Source organism: Leucoraja erinacea, chromosome 28 (genome assembly GCF_028641065.1).
Source record: "Leucoraja erinacea ecotype New England chromosome 28, Leri_hhj_1, whole genome shotgun sequence".
In the NCBI taxonomy this organism is placed as follows: Eukaryota; Metazoa; Chordata; class Chondrichthyes; order Rajiformes; family Rajidae; genus Leucoraja; species Leucoraja erinaceus.
The window spans coordinates 1,160,352-1,177,481 of record NC_073404.1 but is presented as its reverse complement, the minus strand read 5'-3'; the positions used below and the strand labels follow the sequence as shown (position 1 = coordinate 1,177,481).

General features: G+C 46.5%; 1 protein-coding gene across 1 annotated transcript in view; it reads left to right on the top strand.

Annotated features, from left to right (window-relative positions):
- Positions 1-17,130, top strand: part of cux1b (cut-like homeobox 1b) — a 445,030-nt gene that overhangs the window by 409,971 nt on the left and 17,929 nt on the right. Inside the window, exon 15 of the mRNA XM_055657468.1 lies at positions 1,000-1,136. Within this exon, the coding sequence (XP_055513443.1) occupies positions 1,000-1,136 (137 nt within the window). The remainder of the gene's footprint in view (positions 1-999; positions 1,137-17,130) is intronic.

Sequence of the window (17,130 nt, the reverse complement as noted above, 5' to 3'; positions counted from 1 at the left end):
TTGAGGCAGGAACTATCACAACGTTCAAGGAACATTTGGACAGGTACATGGATAGGATAGGTCTAGGATATGGGCCAAGCGCAGATATGTGGAACCAGTGTAGATGACAAAGGGTCTCGACCCAAAATGGCACCTATTCCTTTTCTCTAGAGATGCTGCCTGACCCGCTGAATGACTCCAGCATTTTGTGTCTATCTTAGATGGGGCATGTTGGTCGGTGTGGGCAAGTTGGGCCGCAGGGCCTGTTTCCACGCTGGATGACTATGATTATCAATGCAAGGCATCCAAACTCCAGTCTACTTTTGCAGCTGCCTCATCCTGTCCATTGTACAGTAACTGGGCATATGCCCTTTCCCAGCAGTGCCCATGAACCTACTCCAACACCTCTCTCTACCCTGGCTCCTTTCTTCCTGGTATGTACTTACTGAACAGTGGTCATATGGCATCAGCCTATACACGGGCCACTTATGCTCGAACCCTCGTCAGGAAGTACGAGAGCGGGCACATGACATCATGGGCTAGAGGGAGTGTCCTGGTACTTAAGGTCATCTCACCTCGTGACCTTAAGGGAGTCAACCGGTAGCTGAGCCCGAGTGAACAACCTCGCTCAGCTACAGCAACACTGTTATTATAGTTAGCGCACCAACTTAACGTGTCACCACTGAATAAACGACTCTTTGAACCGGCCTGACGTCTCACCTTTATTCACCACATTTGATGCCGCTACATTGGTGACCCCGACGTGATTTCTAAATCATGGTTACACAAACTATCCTCCAATCTGGAAACCGCTAGTCATTTCTTTTTTTGTTTTTGCTATTTGAATGTATATTTTTTCCCACTTTTATCTCCTTGTACTGTTTTCGTTTAGCTCCTGGTTTCTTTTCTCCTCTAGATGCTGACTGGCAGGCAGTTATATTGTTGAGAGAGTTTGGATGTTTATTTCATATTTCTGGTGCGATATTTACTAATAGTCTGTTCGCTGGTCTTCCCCTGCAGCTCGCTGTGCGGAGTTACAGATACAACTGACCGAGGTGGTGAAGACCACAGGCGGACAGAAGGATCTCATCATCAAACTGGAGCAGGACCTCAGCACCATACAATCAATGTCCTCCCTACAGCGCCCTGATGCTGAGGTACAAATTCTCCACTATTTGTGCACAGTCTTCAGAAATCTACATTCAACAATTTCTGCCACGGGCATTCTAGCTCGCAACCGTTCAAAACAATCATCCGTCTATCAAAGCTGTTCTCACATTCTCTTTCTGTTTCCTTCTGCCTCTAAATCTCTCTCTCTCTCTCTCTCTCTCTCTCTCTCTCTCTCTCTCTCTCTCTCTCTCTCTCTCTCTCTCTCTCTCTCTCTCTCTCTCTCTCTCTCTCTCTCTCTCTCTCTCTCTCTCTCTCTCTCTCTCTCTCTCTCTCTCCTCTCTCTCCTCCTCTCTTCCTCTCTTCCCTCTCATTCCCCCTCCCCTATCCCCTTTCCCTCTCTTCACCTCCTCCTCTCCTCTCTCTCTCCCTCTCTCCCTCTCTACCTCTCTATCTCTCTCTCTCTCTCTCTCTCTCTCTCTCTCTCTCTCTCTCTCTCTCTCTCTCTCTCTCTCTCTCTCTCTGTCTCTCTCTCTCCCTCTCCTTTCCCTACCCCCCCCCCCCCCCCCCGCCCCAAACTCTCCCTCAGACTTGTTCCTGTCTCAGCCCTTCTCTGTATTTTTAAAGCAGAGGTTGATTGGGTTCTTGATTAGTAAGGGTGTGCGAGGTTATGGGGAGAAGGCAGGAGAATGGGGTTGAGAGGCAAAGATAGATCAGCCATGATAGCCCAGAGTAGACGCGATAGGCTGAATGGCCTAATTTGCTCCTATGACTTATGAACTTCTGCAGGATAACTACAATTTGGGGCTAATGTCCAGCGTGGAGCTGTGGGTTGGTGACGGTCCCGTGTGTGAATGTGCAGTGTCTCAGCAATGGTCTGCAGGAGGTCACTGCACATTATGGATATCCAGTTAATTCTTTTCCATGAATTATATGATTTTTAAGCTTAAAAGTTTCAATATAACTTAAAATTGCATTTATCTCACACATGTAGGAATTGTAGGATACTTCTGGAGAGGGAAAGATTAAAAGTATGCAAATAACGTATAACATCCTGGTCATGCAGAGAGTGTGTGTTTAAGGAAGGGAAAATAACCAGACAAGGAACATATAAACTGTCTGTAAAGTTTCTGTAGGTGTGTGAAGATAAAATTATTAATGAAGGCAAATAGTAACACCTTAGAGCCTGAAATGGGGGGGAATTGTAACACGGAACAGGCAGAGTGGAGCAGAGGTAGAGTTACTGCCTCACAGCGCCAGAGACCCGGGTTCAGTCCTGACTACGGGTGCTGTCTGTACGGATTTTCTCCGCGATTTCCGGCTTCCTCCCACATTCCAAAGACGTACAGGTTTGTTGGCTAATTGGCTTGGTGTAATTGTGAAATTGTCCCTAGTGTGTGTAGGAGAGAGTATGTTTACGGGGATCGTCGGTCAGCGTGGACTTGGTGGGCCGAAGGGCCTGTTTCCGTGCTCTGTCACTAAATTAAACTTGCCAGAGCCTAGTAGTCCGTATCCCCAAGTACTTAGGGAAGAATCTCAGGAAATAGTGGCCGTCATTTTTCCAAAGTGCTTTTGACTGGTTCAGTTTCCACAGATTGGAGGATAGTTTGTGTAACTATGATTTAGAAAAGGAGAGAAAACATGGAATTACAGACCTGTTAGCCTGACATCGGCAGCAGGGACAATACTTGAAATATTATTAAACACTTATTAACAAAGCTTTTGGGAAGCAGGAATAAAATTAGGTTGAGAGGGTCCTGTATAAACCCTGGGTGAGGTGAACATGTGAGAATGCTGCTGTAGGAAGGCTGTGTTCACCACCTCATGGGGTGTATGATGTCTAGGAGTCACACAGCACAGAAACAGGTCCTGTGACCCACTACATCAGTGTGCACCACCAAATACTTATCTATCATATTCCTCATTTAGTTTAGTTATTGTCACATCTACCAAGATAAAGTGAAAAGCTTTTTGTTGCATGCTATCCAATCAGCGAAAAGACTATACATGATTACAATCAAGCCGTCCACAGTGTACATGCAAGATAAAGGGAATAACGTTTAGTGTAAAATAAAGTCCAGTAAAGTCCGATTAAAGATAGTCCGAGGGTCTCCAATGAGGTAAATAGTAGCTCGGGACTGTTCTCTAGTTGTTCGTAGGATGGTTCAGTTGCCTGATAACAGCTGGGAAGAAACTGTTCCAAACCTGGAGCTATGCATTTTCACACTTCTGTACCTCTTGCCTTATGGAAGAGGGGAGATGAGGGATGTAACTCATCCTTGATTATGCTGCTGGCCTTGCCGAGGCAGCGTGAAGTGTAGATGGAGTCAATGGAAAGGAGGTTGGTTTATGTGATGGTCGGTGCCATGTCAGCAATTTCTGGCAGTCTTGGATGGAGCTGTTCCCGAACCATGATGTGATGCATCCCAATAAAATACTCTCTGTGGTGCATCTGTAGAAGTTGGTGAGAGTTGTCGGGGACATGCCGAACTTCCTGAGCCTTCTAAGGAAGAAGAGGCGTTGGTGTGCTTTCTTGGTCGTTGCTTTGATATGGGTGGTCCTATCCACCAGTTCTTGTCAGTTATGTAGCATGAAACGGGTCCTTTTGCCCAGCTCTTCCATGCCTTCCAAGATGTTTTCCTGAGTTTGTCCCATTTTTGCTTCTGTTTAGCACATATCCCTCATAATCCTTCCTATCCATGTACCTGTCCAAATATCTTCCAGAAGTTGGAATTGTTTCCGCCCCTACCACTTCCTGTTCTATATACCCCCCACTGTCCATGTGAAAAGCTTGTCCATCAGGTCCCTTTTAAATCTTTCCCCTCTCACCTTAAATTCACGCCCTCCTGTTTTAGACTCCCTTACCCTGGGAACAACAGTGACCATTCACCTTATCCATGCCCCTGGTTTTACATATCTCGCCCCTAACCCCCTATGTTGCAGAGGGAAAAACCCGACATATCCAGCCTCTCCCATCTCCCTCATTGGAGACCCACAAACTATCCTTAATTGGACTCTACTGGACTTTATCTTGCACTAAACGTTATTCCCTTTATCGTGTATCAGTGTGCAGTGAACAGCTGGGTTGTAATCATGGGTTGACTGGATAACACACAACAAAAAGCTTTTCACCGTACATCTGACAATAAACTAAATTAAAACTTCCCTCTAATCCCGATAAAATCATTGTGAATCTTTTCTGCACCCTTTAGAGCTGAATGACATATTTCCTAATGCTAGATAACCAGAACTGCTCTCAATACGGCAGGTGGGGTCTCACCAACATCTTGTTCATTTGCAATAATGTGCCCCACCTTATACTCACCGATCCATGTGGCACACCACTGGTCACAGGCCTCCAACCTCCACTACCACCCTCTGACTCCCACCATTAAGACAATATTGCTTCTAATTGTCTAGTTCACCCTGGATCCCATGAGATCGAACTTGTAGACCAGCCTACCACAAGCCTTGCTAAAGTCCACGTCCACTGCCCTGTTCTCATCAATGCTCTTGCTAACTTATTTATTAAAAAAACTCCATTAAATTCATGTAGTGATTTCTCATCCACAAAGCCACGTTGACAAGTCCAAATCAGTCCTTGCCTTTTCAGGTGCAGTTATGTCCTTTCTCTCAGTATCCCCTCCATTCACTTTCCAATTTCTACTGGCCTGCTTGGCCTTTGTGATTCACGTCGTTTAGTTTAGTTTAGAGATACAGGACGGAAACAAACCCGCAGAGTCCGCGCCCACCAGCGATCCCTGCACTCTCACTATCCTGCACCCTAGGGACAATTTACAATTTTACCAAAGCCAATTAACCTGCAAACCTGTACATCTTTGGAGTGTGGGAAGAAACCAGAACACTCGGAAAAATCCCTTGTGATCACGAAGTGAACGTAAAACTCCGTACAGACAGCACCCGTAGTCAGGATCGTACCCGGGTCTCTGGCGCTGTGAGGCAGCAACTCTAGCGCTGCAACATGATTCCACCCTACTCATGCCTCCACTAAACACCCAGGCAGTGTCTTCCAGATTGCAACCACCCTCTGGTGAAATAAAACCTTCCTTGGATAATTTCTGAAACAGCTATCCTATGGCTATGGTCACCTCCACTGTAGGCAACGTTTCCTCCTATCTGTCCTATCAATACCTTTCAGAGTTCCTCTGCAGAGTACCAACGTTTCTCTGTGTCTTACTACCTAGCACTCAAACATTCATGGTGCATGTCTACCATTATTTTATGTTAGACTTCAGAGATACAGTGCCCTTCAGTCCACCAAGTCCATGCCAACCAGTGACCAGCGACCTGCCTACACATTAGGGAGGAGATACAATTTTACCAAAGCCAATGAAACTACAAACCTGTACGTCTTTGGAGTGTGGGAGGAAACCGGAGCACCCGGAGAAAACCCACATGGTCACAGGGAGAACGTACAAACTCCGTTCAGACAGCAACCGTAATCAGGATCAGACCCAGTTCTGTGGCGTTGTAAGGCAGTAACTCTACCGCTGCACCACCTTGCCGCCCATACCATTATTAGATCTCCCAGAGTGTACCGCCTCACAGTTATAAGAATTAAGTTCCTTTTTTTTTTTTTTTTAAATTTTATTTTTATTAGCAGTACAGTAAATCACATTAATACATCGCATATATCTTATTACATTATGTTGTACCACTTCATTCTTTGAGCTTTAAAAAGGATAGAAATAAAAGAAGTAAGGGAAGTAAGCAAGAATCGTGAAGGTGCAGGAAAGTGTTGGGAGAAGCGAACCCCTTAGGGAAGGAATTAGAGAAGGAAGTAAAGAAAAGAAATAAGACCCTAGAAAGAAAAGAAAAAAAAGAAGAAAGGAAAATAAATCGCTCTATTGTAAAACAAAACTCCGCAAAAAGGGATATACCAACCGTGTTCTTATAAAAAATTTATTAAAAGCCTTTTATTTTATACCCCCCCATTGCACAACCACGTCCTGGTAGCCACATTTTTATGTTTTAACTTATTATTGCACCTTATGCTTGTAATATTTTCCATAAATGCAGACCACGTATGTAGTGTTTCGAACATGTTTGAAATCCACATTTTTGTGGTGTTGGTATTGGAGCCGCTCCCCTTGGTTTTTCCCAAAATTTCCAAGTATAAGCTTTTTTCCCACTGCACACGGCGATTAGCTCCGATAATTAAGTAAGCAGTTTTCTTTTGAAACATATTTAAGCGTTCTGGGTTACCTTCCGATATTCCAAAAATGATCCACAGCGCTACTTTGGGTAGTAGTTTTGTTTTAAATAAGTTTTTTGTAAAGATTTCAAATATTTTGTTCCTGAACAGACTTTTGAATTTTTATACAGAAAACAAAAGAGTGCGCTAGAGTGCGCTATGTTAGCTTCTTGTGACTGACATTTATCACAAATGGGTGAGACATTGGGGAAAAGTTTACTTATTTTAGTTTTTGAATAATATAGTCTATGTAATGTTTTATATTGGATTAGAGTATGTCGTACGTTGATCGAGCATTTATGCACATGTAGTAAGTGTTTATCCCAGCTCTCTTTTGAGATTTTTATAGCTAGTTCTTGTTCCCAGTCTCTTCTAATATTATCTGTTGTAGGTATTTTTATATTCAATATAATATTATATCAGTATGATATTAGATTTGCTGATTCAGCCTTTATCTTCATGGCTTCATCTAATAAGTCTGGGGGCATATTATAATAGTCTTTTGTATATTTTTTCAGATAATCACGGATTTGAAGATATTTAAAATATTGATTATTTTTCAAGTTATATTTCAGTTGTAATTGTTGAAATGGTAATAATTTCCCTAATTCATACAAGTCTCCGAGCGTTTTGATTCCCGTTCTTTCCCATTGTGTAAATGATTTATCTATAATTGAGGGTTTAAACGAAGGGTTATTGGCTAATGGCATTAGCAGAGATAGATTTCTTAATTTTAAGTTCTGTTTTATTTGTTTCCAAGTTCTAATTGTACTATGTATCATTGGATTTTTATTATAATTTTTGTTATTCAAATTCGTTGGTGAGAGGAGAGTCGCTCCTGTATTACCAGGAGCGCAGTCCTCTCTCTCCATTATAATCCAATCCACCTGCTGGGCAGAGTGTCCAGCAGGTGAATCATATTTTTAATATTTACCGCCCAATTATAGTACATAAAGTTAGGGAGCGCTAGACCACCCATCTCTTTTGGAGAATTAAGTTCCTAAACCCCCAGTGTCCACACAATTAACAGTTTTGATTTGCCACAATGATACTTGCATCATCTGGGTTATACTACCAGGAGAGATTACAGAAACTTGATTAATCGTATTAATTAGGAACTAATTAAAGTTTTAAAAATAAGAAGGGAAGGAATGGAGTTGACAGGGAGAAATGATCTTCAGTGGATGGGTCTGGATAAGAGCTCATGGTTCAGAAATGATCACCTTCAGGAGTAGTGTAAGAAGGAACTGCAGGTGCTGGAAAATCGAAGGTAGACAAAAATGCTGGAGAAACTCAGCGGGTGAGGCAGCATCTATGGAGCGAAGCAAATAGGCAACGTTTTGGGTCTAAACCTTCTTCAGACTGATGTGAGGGTGGGGGGCGGGAAGACTAAAGGAAGAGGCGGAGCCAGTGGGCTGAGGGAGAGCTGGGAAAGGGAGGAGAAAGCAGGGACCACCTAAAATTGGAGAAGTCAATGTTCATACCGCTGGGGTGTAAACTGCCCAAGCGAAATATGAGGTGCTGCTCCTCCAATTTGCAGTGGGACACTCTGGCCATGAAGGAGGCTCAGGACAGAAAGGTTGCATTGGGAATGGGAGGGGGAGTTGAAGTGCTGAGCCACCAGGAGATCAGGTTGGTTATTGCGAACCGAGCGGAGGTGTTGGGTGAAACGATCGCCAAGCCTACGCTTGGTCTCACTGATGTAGAGCAGCTGACACCTAGAGCAGCGGATGCAATAGATGAGGTTGGAAGAGGTGCAGGTGAACCTCTGCCCCACCTGGAATGACTGCTTGGGTCCTTGAATGGAGTCAAGGGGGGAGGTAAAGCGACAAGTGTAGCATTTCCTGCGGTTGCAAGGAAATGTGCCAGGGGAGGGGGTGGTTTGGGGGGAAGGGACGAATTGACCAGGGAGTTACGGAGGGAGCGGTCTCTGCGGAAAGCAGACAGGGGAGGAGATGGGACGATGTGGCCGGTGGTGGGATCGACTCGGAGGAGCAGCACCTCGTATTTCGCTTGGGGTGGTTTACACCCCAGCGGTATGAACATTGACTTCTCCAATTTCAGGTAGACCCTGCTTTCTCCTTCCCTTCCCAGCTCTCCCTCAGCCCACTGTCTCCGCCTCTTCCTTTCTCCTCCCCCCACCCTCACATCAGTCTGAAGAAGGGTCTCGACCCGAAACGTTGCCTATTTCCTTCAGTCCATAGATGCTGCCTCACCTTCAGGAGTAGAATGGGAACATACTCCAAAACATTAGAACTAGCACATGGGAACTTGGTCAAGTTTAGCAGAGACACAAACAAAAGCTGACCATAAAAGCTTTTGTTAGATATGTGAAGAGAGAAATGCGAGTGATGCCACCTGTAAGTCTCTTCAGTTAGAAATGGGGACATTTATAATGGGAAACAAATTAAAGGGAAACCAATTAAATACATTTTTAACAAAGATACGGATAACCTCCTGGGAATGTTGTGGAACACAGGATAGAAGGAGAGAAGGAATTAAATAAAATCATTACAGGGAAATGGCAGAAGTGAAATTGAAGAGATTAAAGACCAATAAATCCCCAGATCCTGTTAGTGTACATTGCACAATAGACAATAGGTGCAGGAGTAGGCCATTCGGCCCTTCGAGCCAGCACCGCCATTCACTGTGATTATGGCTGATCATCCACAATCAGTTCTTGCCTTCTCCCCATATCCCTTGACTCCGCTATCTTTAAGAGCTCTATCTAACTCTCCCTTGAAAGCATCCAGATAATCTGCCTCCACTGCCTTCTGAGTCAGAGAATTCCACACATTCACAACTCTGCGTGTTAAAAATGTTTTCCTCATCTCCATTCTGGGGCCGCAACGAGGAGCGGCCTCCCTACCGGGGACTCTCTATTCGTTAAACTGTGGAGGAGCGCTGGCCCCTGCCGGTTCTGGACTCTGCCCCAACATCGGGACCATGCTTTTTCGGGGGCTCCTGCGGCGAATTCTAGCGTGTCGGGGTTGAAATCCCTCACTATGGAATCTTCTATCGGGTTTCAAATAAGACATCCTGGCTTCATGGCCTTCTAAATTCCAGTCGCTGGAGAGATAATTCTTCCATCACACTATATGATGGATATGATGTAAGTGTCCCGTAATGTATGGCTGGGAATTAACCTCGTGAATCTACGCTGCACTCCCTCAATAGCAAGAATGTCCTTCCTCAAATTTGGAGACCAAAACTGCACACAATACTCCAGGTGTGGTCTCACCAGGGCCCTGTACAACTGCAGAACGACCTATTTGCTCCTATACTCAACTCCTCTTGTTATAAAGGCCAACATGCCATTAGCTTTCTCCCCTGCCTGCTGTACCTGCATGCTTTCTTTCAGTGCCTGGTGTACAAGGACACCCAGATCTCGTTGTACCTCCCCTTTTCATAACTTGACACCATTCAGATAATAATCTGCCTTCCTGTTCTTGCCACCAAAGTGGATAACCTCACATTTACCCACATTAAACTGCATCTGACCACTCACCCAACCTGTCCAAGTCACCCTGCATCCTCATAGCATCCTCCTCACAGTTCACACTGCCACCCAGCTTTGTGTCATCTGTAAATTTGCTAATGTTACTTTTCATCCATTCATTTAAATCATTGATGCATATTGTAAATAGCCGCGGTCCCAGCACCGAGCCTTGCGGTACCCCACTAGTCACTGCCTGCATTCTGAAAGGGACCCTACTCATTTGTTAATCCCTACTCTTTGTTTCCTGCCTGCCAACCAATTTTCTATCCATGTCAGCACCCCACCCCCAATACCATGTGCTCTAATTTTGCCCACTAATCTGCTATGTGGGCCTTAACAAAGGTTTTCTGAAAGTCCAGATACACTACATCCACTGGCTCTCCTTTGTCCATTTTCCTAGTTACATCTTCAAAAAATCCGAGAAGATTAGTCGAGCATGATTTCCCCTTTGCAAATCCATGCTGACTCGGACCGATCCTGTTACTGCTATCCAAATGTGCCGCTATTTCATATTTTACAATTGACTCCAGCATCTTCCCACCACCAGATGGTCTGCATCCCAAGGTACTCCAGGAGGAGGCATCGGTGATTATTTTCCAATGTTCTATAGATTCAGGATCAGTTCCTGTGGATTGGAGGGTAGTTATTGTTAGCCCACTTTTTAAGAAAGGAGAGAGAGAGAAAACGGGGAATTATAGAAAAAGCCCCATTCAACTAGGGTACAGATGTGGATGAAGCAATGGTTGGCTGTCAGTAAACAAGATTCAGAATATGTGTCTTTTTCCAGCTGGTTAATTTGTAAGTGGTCTAAAGGTTAATCTGCAAGTTATATCGGTAGTAAGGAAGGCAAATTGTATGGGTTTAGTTTAGTTTAGAGATACAGCGCGGAAACAGGCCCTTCGGTCCACCGGGTCCACGCCGACCAGCGATCCCTGTTTATTAACACTATCCTACACCCACTAGGGACAATTGTTACATTTACGAGGCCAATTAACTTACAAACCTGTACGTCTTTGGAGTGTGGGAGGAAACCGGAGATCTTGGAGAAAACCCACGCAGGTCACGGGGAGAACATACAAACTCCGTACAGACAGCACCTGTAGTTGGGATCGAACCCGGTTCTCCGGCGCTGCATTCGCTGTAAGGCAACAACTCTACTGCTGCACCACCGTGCCGGTCACTGGTCCTTCACTGGGCGGCGCCGACTCGGTGGGCCGAAGGACCTGTTACCACGTTGTTTAGTTGGCTGTTTGCAGTCAGCCTCAGGAAGCCTCAAGTTTCGGCAGCACAGCCTGACCCAAGTCTGGACCTGGTGAAGTGAGGTGCACTGTGGAGACACTCACTGTCCTGTATGTCCAGGCAGCACAACCCAGTGAAACCTGTCACTGCTGGTCAGTGGCTCACAGCAGGTGAGGTCAGTTAGACAGACACATGGAAGGGCAGGGAATAGAGGGATATGGATCATGTACTGACATGGCTGATGAGATCAGTTTAACTTGGCATCATGTTGGGAACTCACATTGTGGGCTGAAGGGCCTGTTCCTGTGCTGTACGGTTTTGTGTTCTTGACAGGACAGGGATGGAGAGGATGTTTGACACGTGGGTGAATCTAGCACAGGAGAATGTTGTTTCAAATTAAATCATCTTTTCCACTGGAGATGAAGAGGACTTTTACTCTCAGCAGACACGAGTCTTTGGAATTCTCTACTGCAGTTGATGAGACCGGATCTTTTGAAATGCTTCAATACTGAGTGTGATATTTGTGAATTGAGAGGGTGTTAATTGGGAACAGCTCGTGAAGGGAGGCTGTGGCCAAGATCAGAGCGGCCAAGATCTTGTTGAAGGGTGGAGCAGGCTCGAAACCAGATGGCAGACTTCCTTGTTATCTTCCCCATGTTCTCTTTGGAGTAAATTTAGTAAAGATCGGCAAAGGAATGAAGTTTAGTTTAGTTTAGAGATACAGCACGGAAACAGGCCCATCGTCCCAACGAGTCCGTGCCGACCAGCGATCCCTGTGCACTAACACTACCCTACACACAATAGGGACAATATACAATTTTTACCCACGCAGGTCACAGGGAGATCATGCAAACTCCGTACAGACAGCACATGTAGCCAGGATTGAACCCGGGTCTCTGGCGCTGTAAGGCAGCAACTCTACTGCTGCGCCACCGTGCTGCCCACGATGTTTTGCATAGAGTGAATATGATTAACAGAATAAACAGTTTTCTTTTCACATATAGTTTAGCTAGAATGTATTGTCCAAAATTGTGGTGCAAGCAGATGGTCTTTCTTTTAAACAGCAATAAGAGTAAGATTAAACGAGAACTTACCAGTTTGAAGTTTGATCTATACTTTTTATGAGGAGTTTACGATGAGGTATTACGTGAAGAGCCACGCTCAGCACGCATGCGCGGTAAATCATGTCTGACGAATCATACTTCTAAAGCAGCGTGTGGTGGGATCCCACAGATAGACACAGTTATTGAAGTGGCAAACAGGAAGCATAGTAAAGACAAGGAGACAGTGACAGTTTATCAGTTTGGGATCCATATTAATGAGGGTGGGATGAGGGAGGGCACGTAATCCCTCATCGTAACTCCTCATAAAATACAGATCAAACTTCAAACTGGGTGAGTAAGTTCTGCGTTTAATCTTGGCAAAAAAAAACGGGAAACTATATTTACGGTGGCCTTCGGAGTCACCAGTCGTGAGTGATTCCGTGAAGACTTCAAAGCTCTGTGATTTCAAACCGTGTAACAGTTATTACTTCACACACTGCCGAAGTCCTTGAGGGAGGAAGTGTGTTATCGTAATCAGCCAATGAATCTGTTTGTAGAAAAACACAATGGTATGTTTTAACAATAACAACAAAGAAATTAAATTTCAACAAATAATCCTCCGCCATTTCCGCCACCTCCAAGTGACCACACCACTCGCCACATTTTCCAATTTTCCCCTATGTCTGCCTTCCACAAAGACCACTCCCTCCCTCCGCAACTCCCTTGTCAATTCTTCCCTTCCCTCCCGTACCACCCCCTCCCCGGGCACTTTCCGTTGTCCCTTCACCCTCCCCCCCTCGACTCCCATTCAAGGACCCAAGCAGTAGTTCCAGGTGCGACAAAGGTTCACCTGTATCTCCTCCAACCTCATCTACTGCATCCGCTGCTCTAGATGTCAGCTGATTTACATCGGGGAGACTAAGCGGAGGTTGGGCGATCGTTTCGCCGAACACCTCCGCTCAGTCCGCAATAACCTACCTGAACTCCCGGTGGCTCAGCACTTCAACTCCCCCTCCCATCCCCAATCCGACCTCTCTGTCCTGGGTCTCCTCCATTGCCAGAGTGAGCAACACCGGTAATTGGAGGAACAGCACCTCATATTCCGCCTGGGTTGCTTGCGTCTGGTTGGCATGAACGTTGAATTCTCCGAAGCGCGTCTCGCTGGAGCTCCTGCTCCAGGAGCCGCTCCAGCGGCTCAGACGGCTGTCTCTCCCCCGGGCGGGTGGAGAGACGTCCCCGTCCGACAAGTCGGAAGCCACCGGCCGGACGCCTCTTCCGTGGCTTTACTTCCAGCCTGCTGCTCAGGCGCTAGCGGGCTGGGCTCGGACGCGGTGTCGGAGAATAGCGGAGGCCGGGTAAGCGGTCCTACCGCCTTGTTGCTGCCCCCCCCAATCTTCCGTGGCTTGGGGAACAGGTTTGTTCTAGAGCCTTTCTTCTCTGCCTGAATGCAGAAGGCTCCTCCTGTGAAAGAAAAACCCGACCTCAGAGCTTACCTGACGGTCCGTTTCTTTCACCCGTAGCGGGAGCGCCTGACTCCCCCGGAGTCCAAGGGGGGGCCGCTTGCGTCTGGACTGGCACCGGCGCAGCACCCTGTCTGTGGACCGCAGCATAAGCGGTCCTGGTGGTGTCTCTCCCCCTTCCGTGAACGGAACGCTCCTTGCCCGGAGTCCAACGGGGGCCGCTTGCGTCTGCTGCTTTGCTCCACCTGGAGCAACAAACAGACGCGAGTGGCTGGTTAAATTGAAGGTAAGTACTTACCTAAAGCTTCCTCTTTCAGGCTTGTAGCGGGAGCACCGCGCATGCGTGCTGAGCGGGCTCTTCACGGAATCACTCACGTGACTCCGAAGTAAAATTGAAGGTCAATATCTAATGAGGGCCAGGGGAGTGGCAGAGGCAGGATTGATGGACCTCTGGTGCTTTGTCTATTCACAATGCTCACAGGTAGAAGTGTACTTCTTTAAAATGTTACTTTTTTAGTGCCATTAAGCCGAATATGTTAAATACAGCAGGGGGTGCCAGTGAGAACCAAGTTCTGAAATGGCCTAATCTTGACCAGAAATCACAAAGGGATATGGAAACGAGAAAATGGACCCGGAAATGGGAAATATTTAGCAGGCAAGATGAAAATGAAACCTGTTATCCCACTGACGTTCAGCAAACATGAAACACTCGTGAATATTAACCCATTATTAACCCAGCCTCATTCCCATGCCCATTACCCATATAGAGCGGCAATACTGGCCAATTAACCCAACTTTTTCTCCCTCCTACCCAGCTCTCCCCCAAAGCCTACTGTCTCCACCTTTTTTCCCCGCTACCCCCCCCCCCCCCCGACATCGGTCTGAAGAAGGGTCTCGACCTGAAACATCGTGTATTCCTTCACTCCATGGATGCTGCTTCACCTGCTGAGTTACACCAGGGTTTTTTTGTCTACCATCAAATTTTCCAGCATCTGCAGTTCTTTCTTAAACAACCCAACATTCAGTGTGTTTTCCGAATGTGGAAGGAAACCAGTGTCCCAAGGAAACTCGTGGTTGTGTGTTGATCCCACAAGGCACCAGAGGTCAGGATTGGGCTCAGGTCTATGGAGCCATGAGCAGCACCAGCACCAGCCACCATAGGTGACAGGTGGCGCAATGGGCTAAGTGTTTGGCTGGCGACCGGAAGGTAGCCGGTTCGAATCCCGCTTGGAGTGCATACTGTCGTGTCGTTGGGCAAGACACTTCACCCACCTTTGCATGTGTGTGAATGTGTGTGAGTGATTGGTGGTGGTCGGAGGGGCCGTAGGCGCAGATTAGCAGCCACGCTTCCGTCAGTCTGCCCCAGGGCAGCTGTGGCTACAGAAGTAGCTCACCACCACCGAGTATGACTGAGGAGTGAATGAATAATGCGATGTAAAGCGCCTTGAGTATCTAGAAAGGCGCTATATAAATCCCATCCATTATTATTATTATTATTATTACCAGATGCAGCTCTGAACCACTTCAAGGCAAGCAGTTCAGAGAAGGCTTAAAACCCCTGTCCCACGGTACGAGTTCATTCCAACAGCTCTCCCGAGTTTGCCCTGAATCGAACCCGGAGATTTACGGTAATGGCCACTCGTCGGTACTCGAGGCTCCCGTTGACATTTTTCAACATGTTGAAAAATCTTCACGAGTCTTCCCGTGCTTACCTGATGTTAGCGAGTCTTCCATAGTACCTGCCGTTAGCGTTACAAGCCGCTAAGAGACGTCCCCGAGCTCCGACGTACCCGCTACGTTCATTCTCCGTGCTTACCACGAGGAGTTTAACTGGGGAAAGCTCTTGGAATGAACTCGTACCGTGGGACAGGGCTATTACCAGACTCATAACTATAATATGAGGAGAACTTATACAGGCTGGAGACAATTGGGTGGGTTCAGAAAAGCAGGGGCGGCACAATGGCTCAGCAGTAGAGTTGCTGCCTCACAGTGCCGGGTTCGATCCTGACTACGGGTGTTGTCAGGCTGATCTATGGGGAGAGGTTGGGCAGGCTTGGAGTACAAGAAGCTGAGGGGTGATCTTACAGAGGTGCATAAAAGCATGAGGGGAACAGATACGGTGAATGCACAGTCTTTTACCCAAGGTGGGAAATCATAATATGCCTCCCACCGTACACCTATGTCGCAAGGACAGACGGTGGGTTTAAGGTGCGAGGCACAAGGAACCGGAGGGGAAAGTTTTTCACTTGATTTAGTTGGCTCTTTGCTGCCAGCCTCAGGAAGCCTCAAGCTTTCTCAGCAGAGCCTGACCCAGGTGTAGACTGGGTAAAGTGAGGTACTGTCAGTGCCGAGTCCCTGAGGACACACACAGTGCTGGGAGGACAGGCACCACATCACAGTGGAAACAGTCACTGCTCATCAGTGGCTCCCATGTTACACAACTTTATTTTTTTAGTGATAAAGATGTTACCAGGACTCAACAGCCTGATCTATGGGAGTTTTTCACTCAGAGGGTAACGGGCATATGCCATTGGAGGTAGTTGGGACAGGTACAATAACAGCATTTAAAAAGGCATGTGGACAGGTACATGGATATGTTTAGAGGGATATGGGCCAAATGCAAGCAAATGGGGCTAGCATTTGGTCAGCATGGACGGGTTGGGCTGAAAGCACTGTTTCCGTCATTTAGTGATTCAGTGGGTTTTGTAATTTAACATTTTATTTCTATAACTACATTTATTTTTCCTAACTTGTAATGGCTTTCAACCGATAAACAATCTTTCTTAGCAGCTACTGATCAGTTGCAGTGAAGGCTCCACAAAACCGTGAGTCCCTCTCTGGACCACAGCCCTGGGACAGTAACATTTCACTCGCCCAGGCACCTGTCCCATGGGCAGCATGTGGGGGTAGGGCAAGCGGGGGCCACTCACTCCTGTTGCGATTCTACTGCCTGGCCCCAACAATGAATTGTGCATGTGTCGGAAGGAACTGCAGATGCTGGTTTAAACTGAAGATCGACACAAAATGCTGGAGTAACTCAGCGGGTCAGGCAGCATCACGGGAGAGAAGGAGTATGTGACATTTCTGGTCGAGACCCTTCTTCAGCCTGAGAGCCACGAGAAACGTGAGCTATAGGTGGTGAAATAGAGAGATATAGAACAAATGGATGAAAGATATGCAAAAAAGTAACGATGATAAAGGAAACAGGACGTTGTTAGCTGTGGACATGGGTGAAAACGGGTAACAGACAATGAGACACAACAAGACGACTTTGAAGCTGGTACAATGACTTGGGTGGGGACGGGATGGAGAGAGGGGATGCGGGGATTACTTAAATTTAGAGAAACCAATGTTCATACTGCTGGGTTGTAAGCTGCCCAAGCGCAAATGTGAGGTGTAGTTAGGCTAATTGTGATTCCCAGCAGCTGGCAACAGTGAGAGGCATTAGTCCTGCTACACTTGTGATGACGTACCAGTCTCATTAGACCTTCACAGACCTGCCCCCGTTCTGTGCATCACTCCTCTGAAGAGATCTCTTATTTCCCACTTTCAATTTTTCAACGTCAAAACTGATGCTTCTTGTTTTAC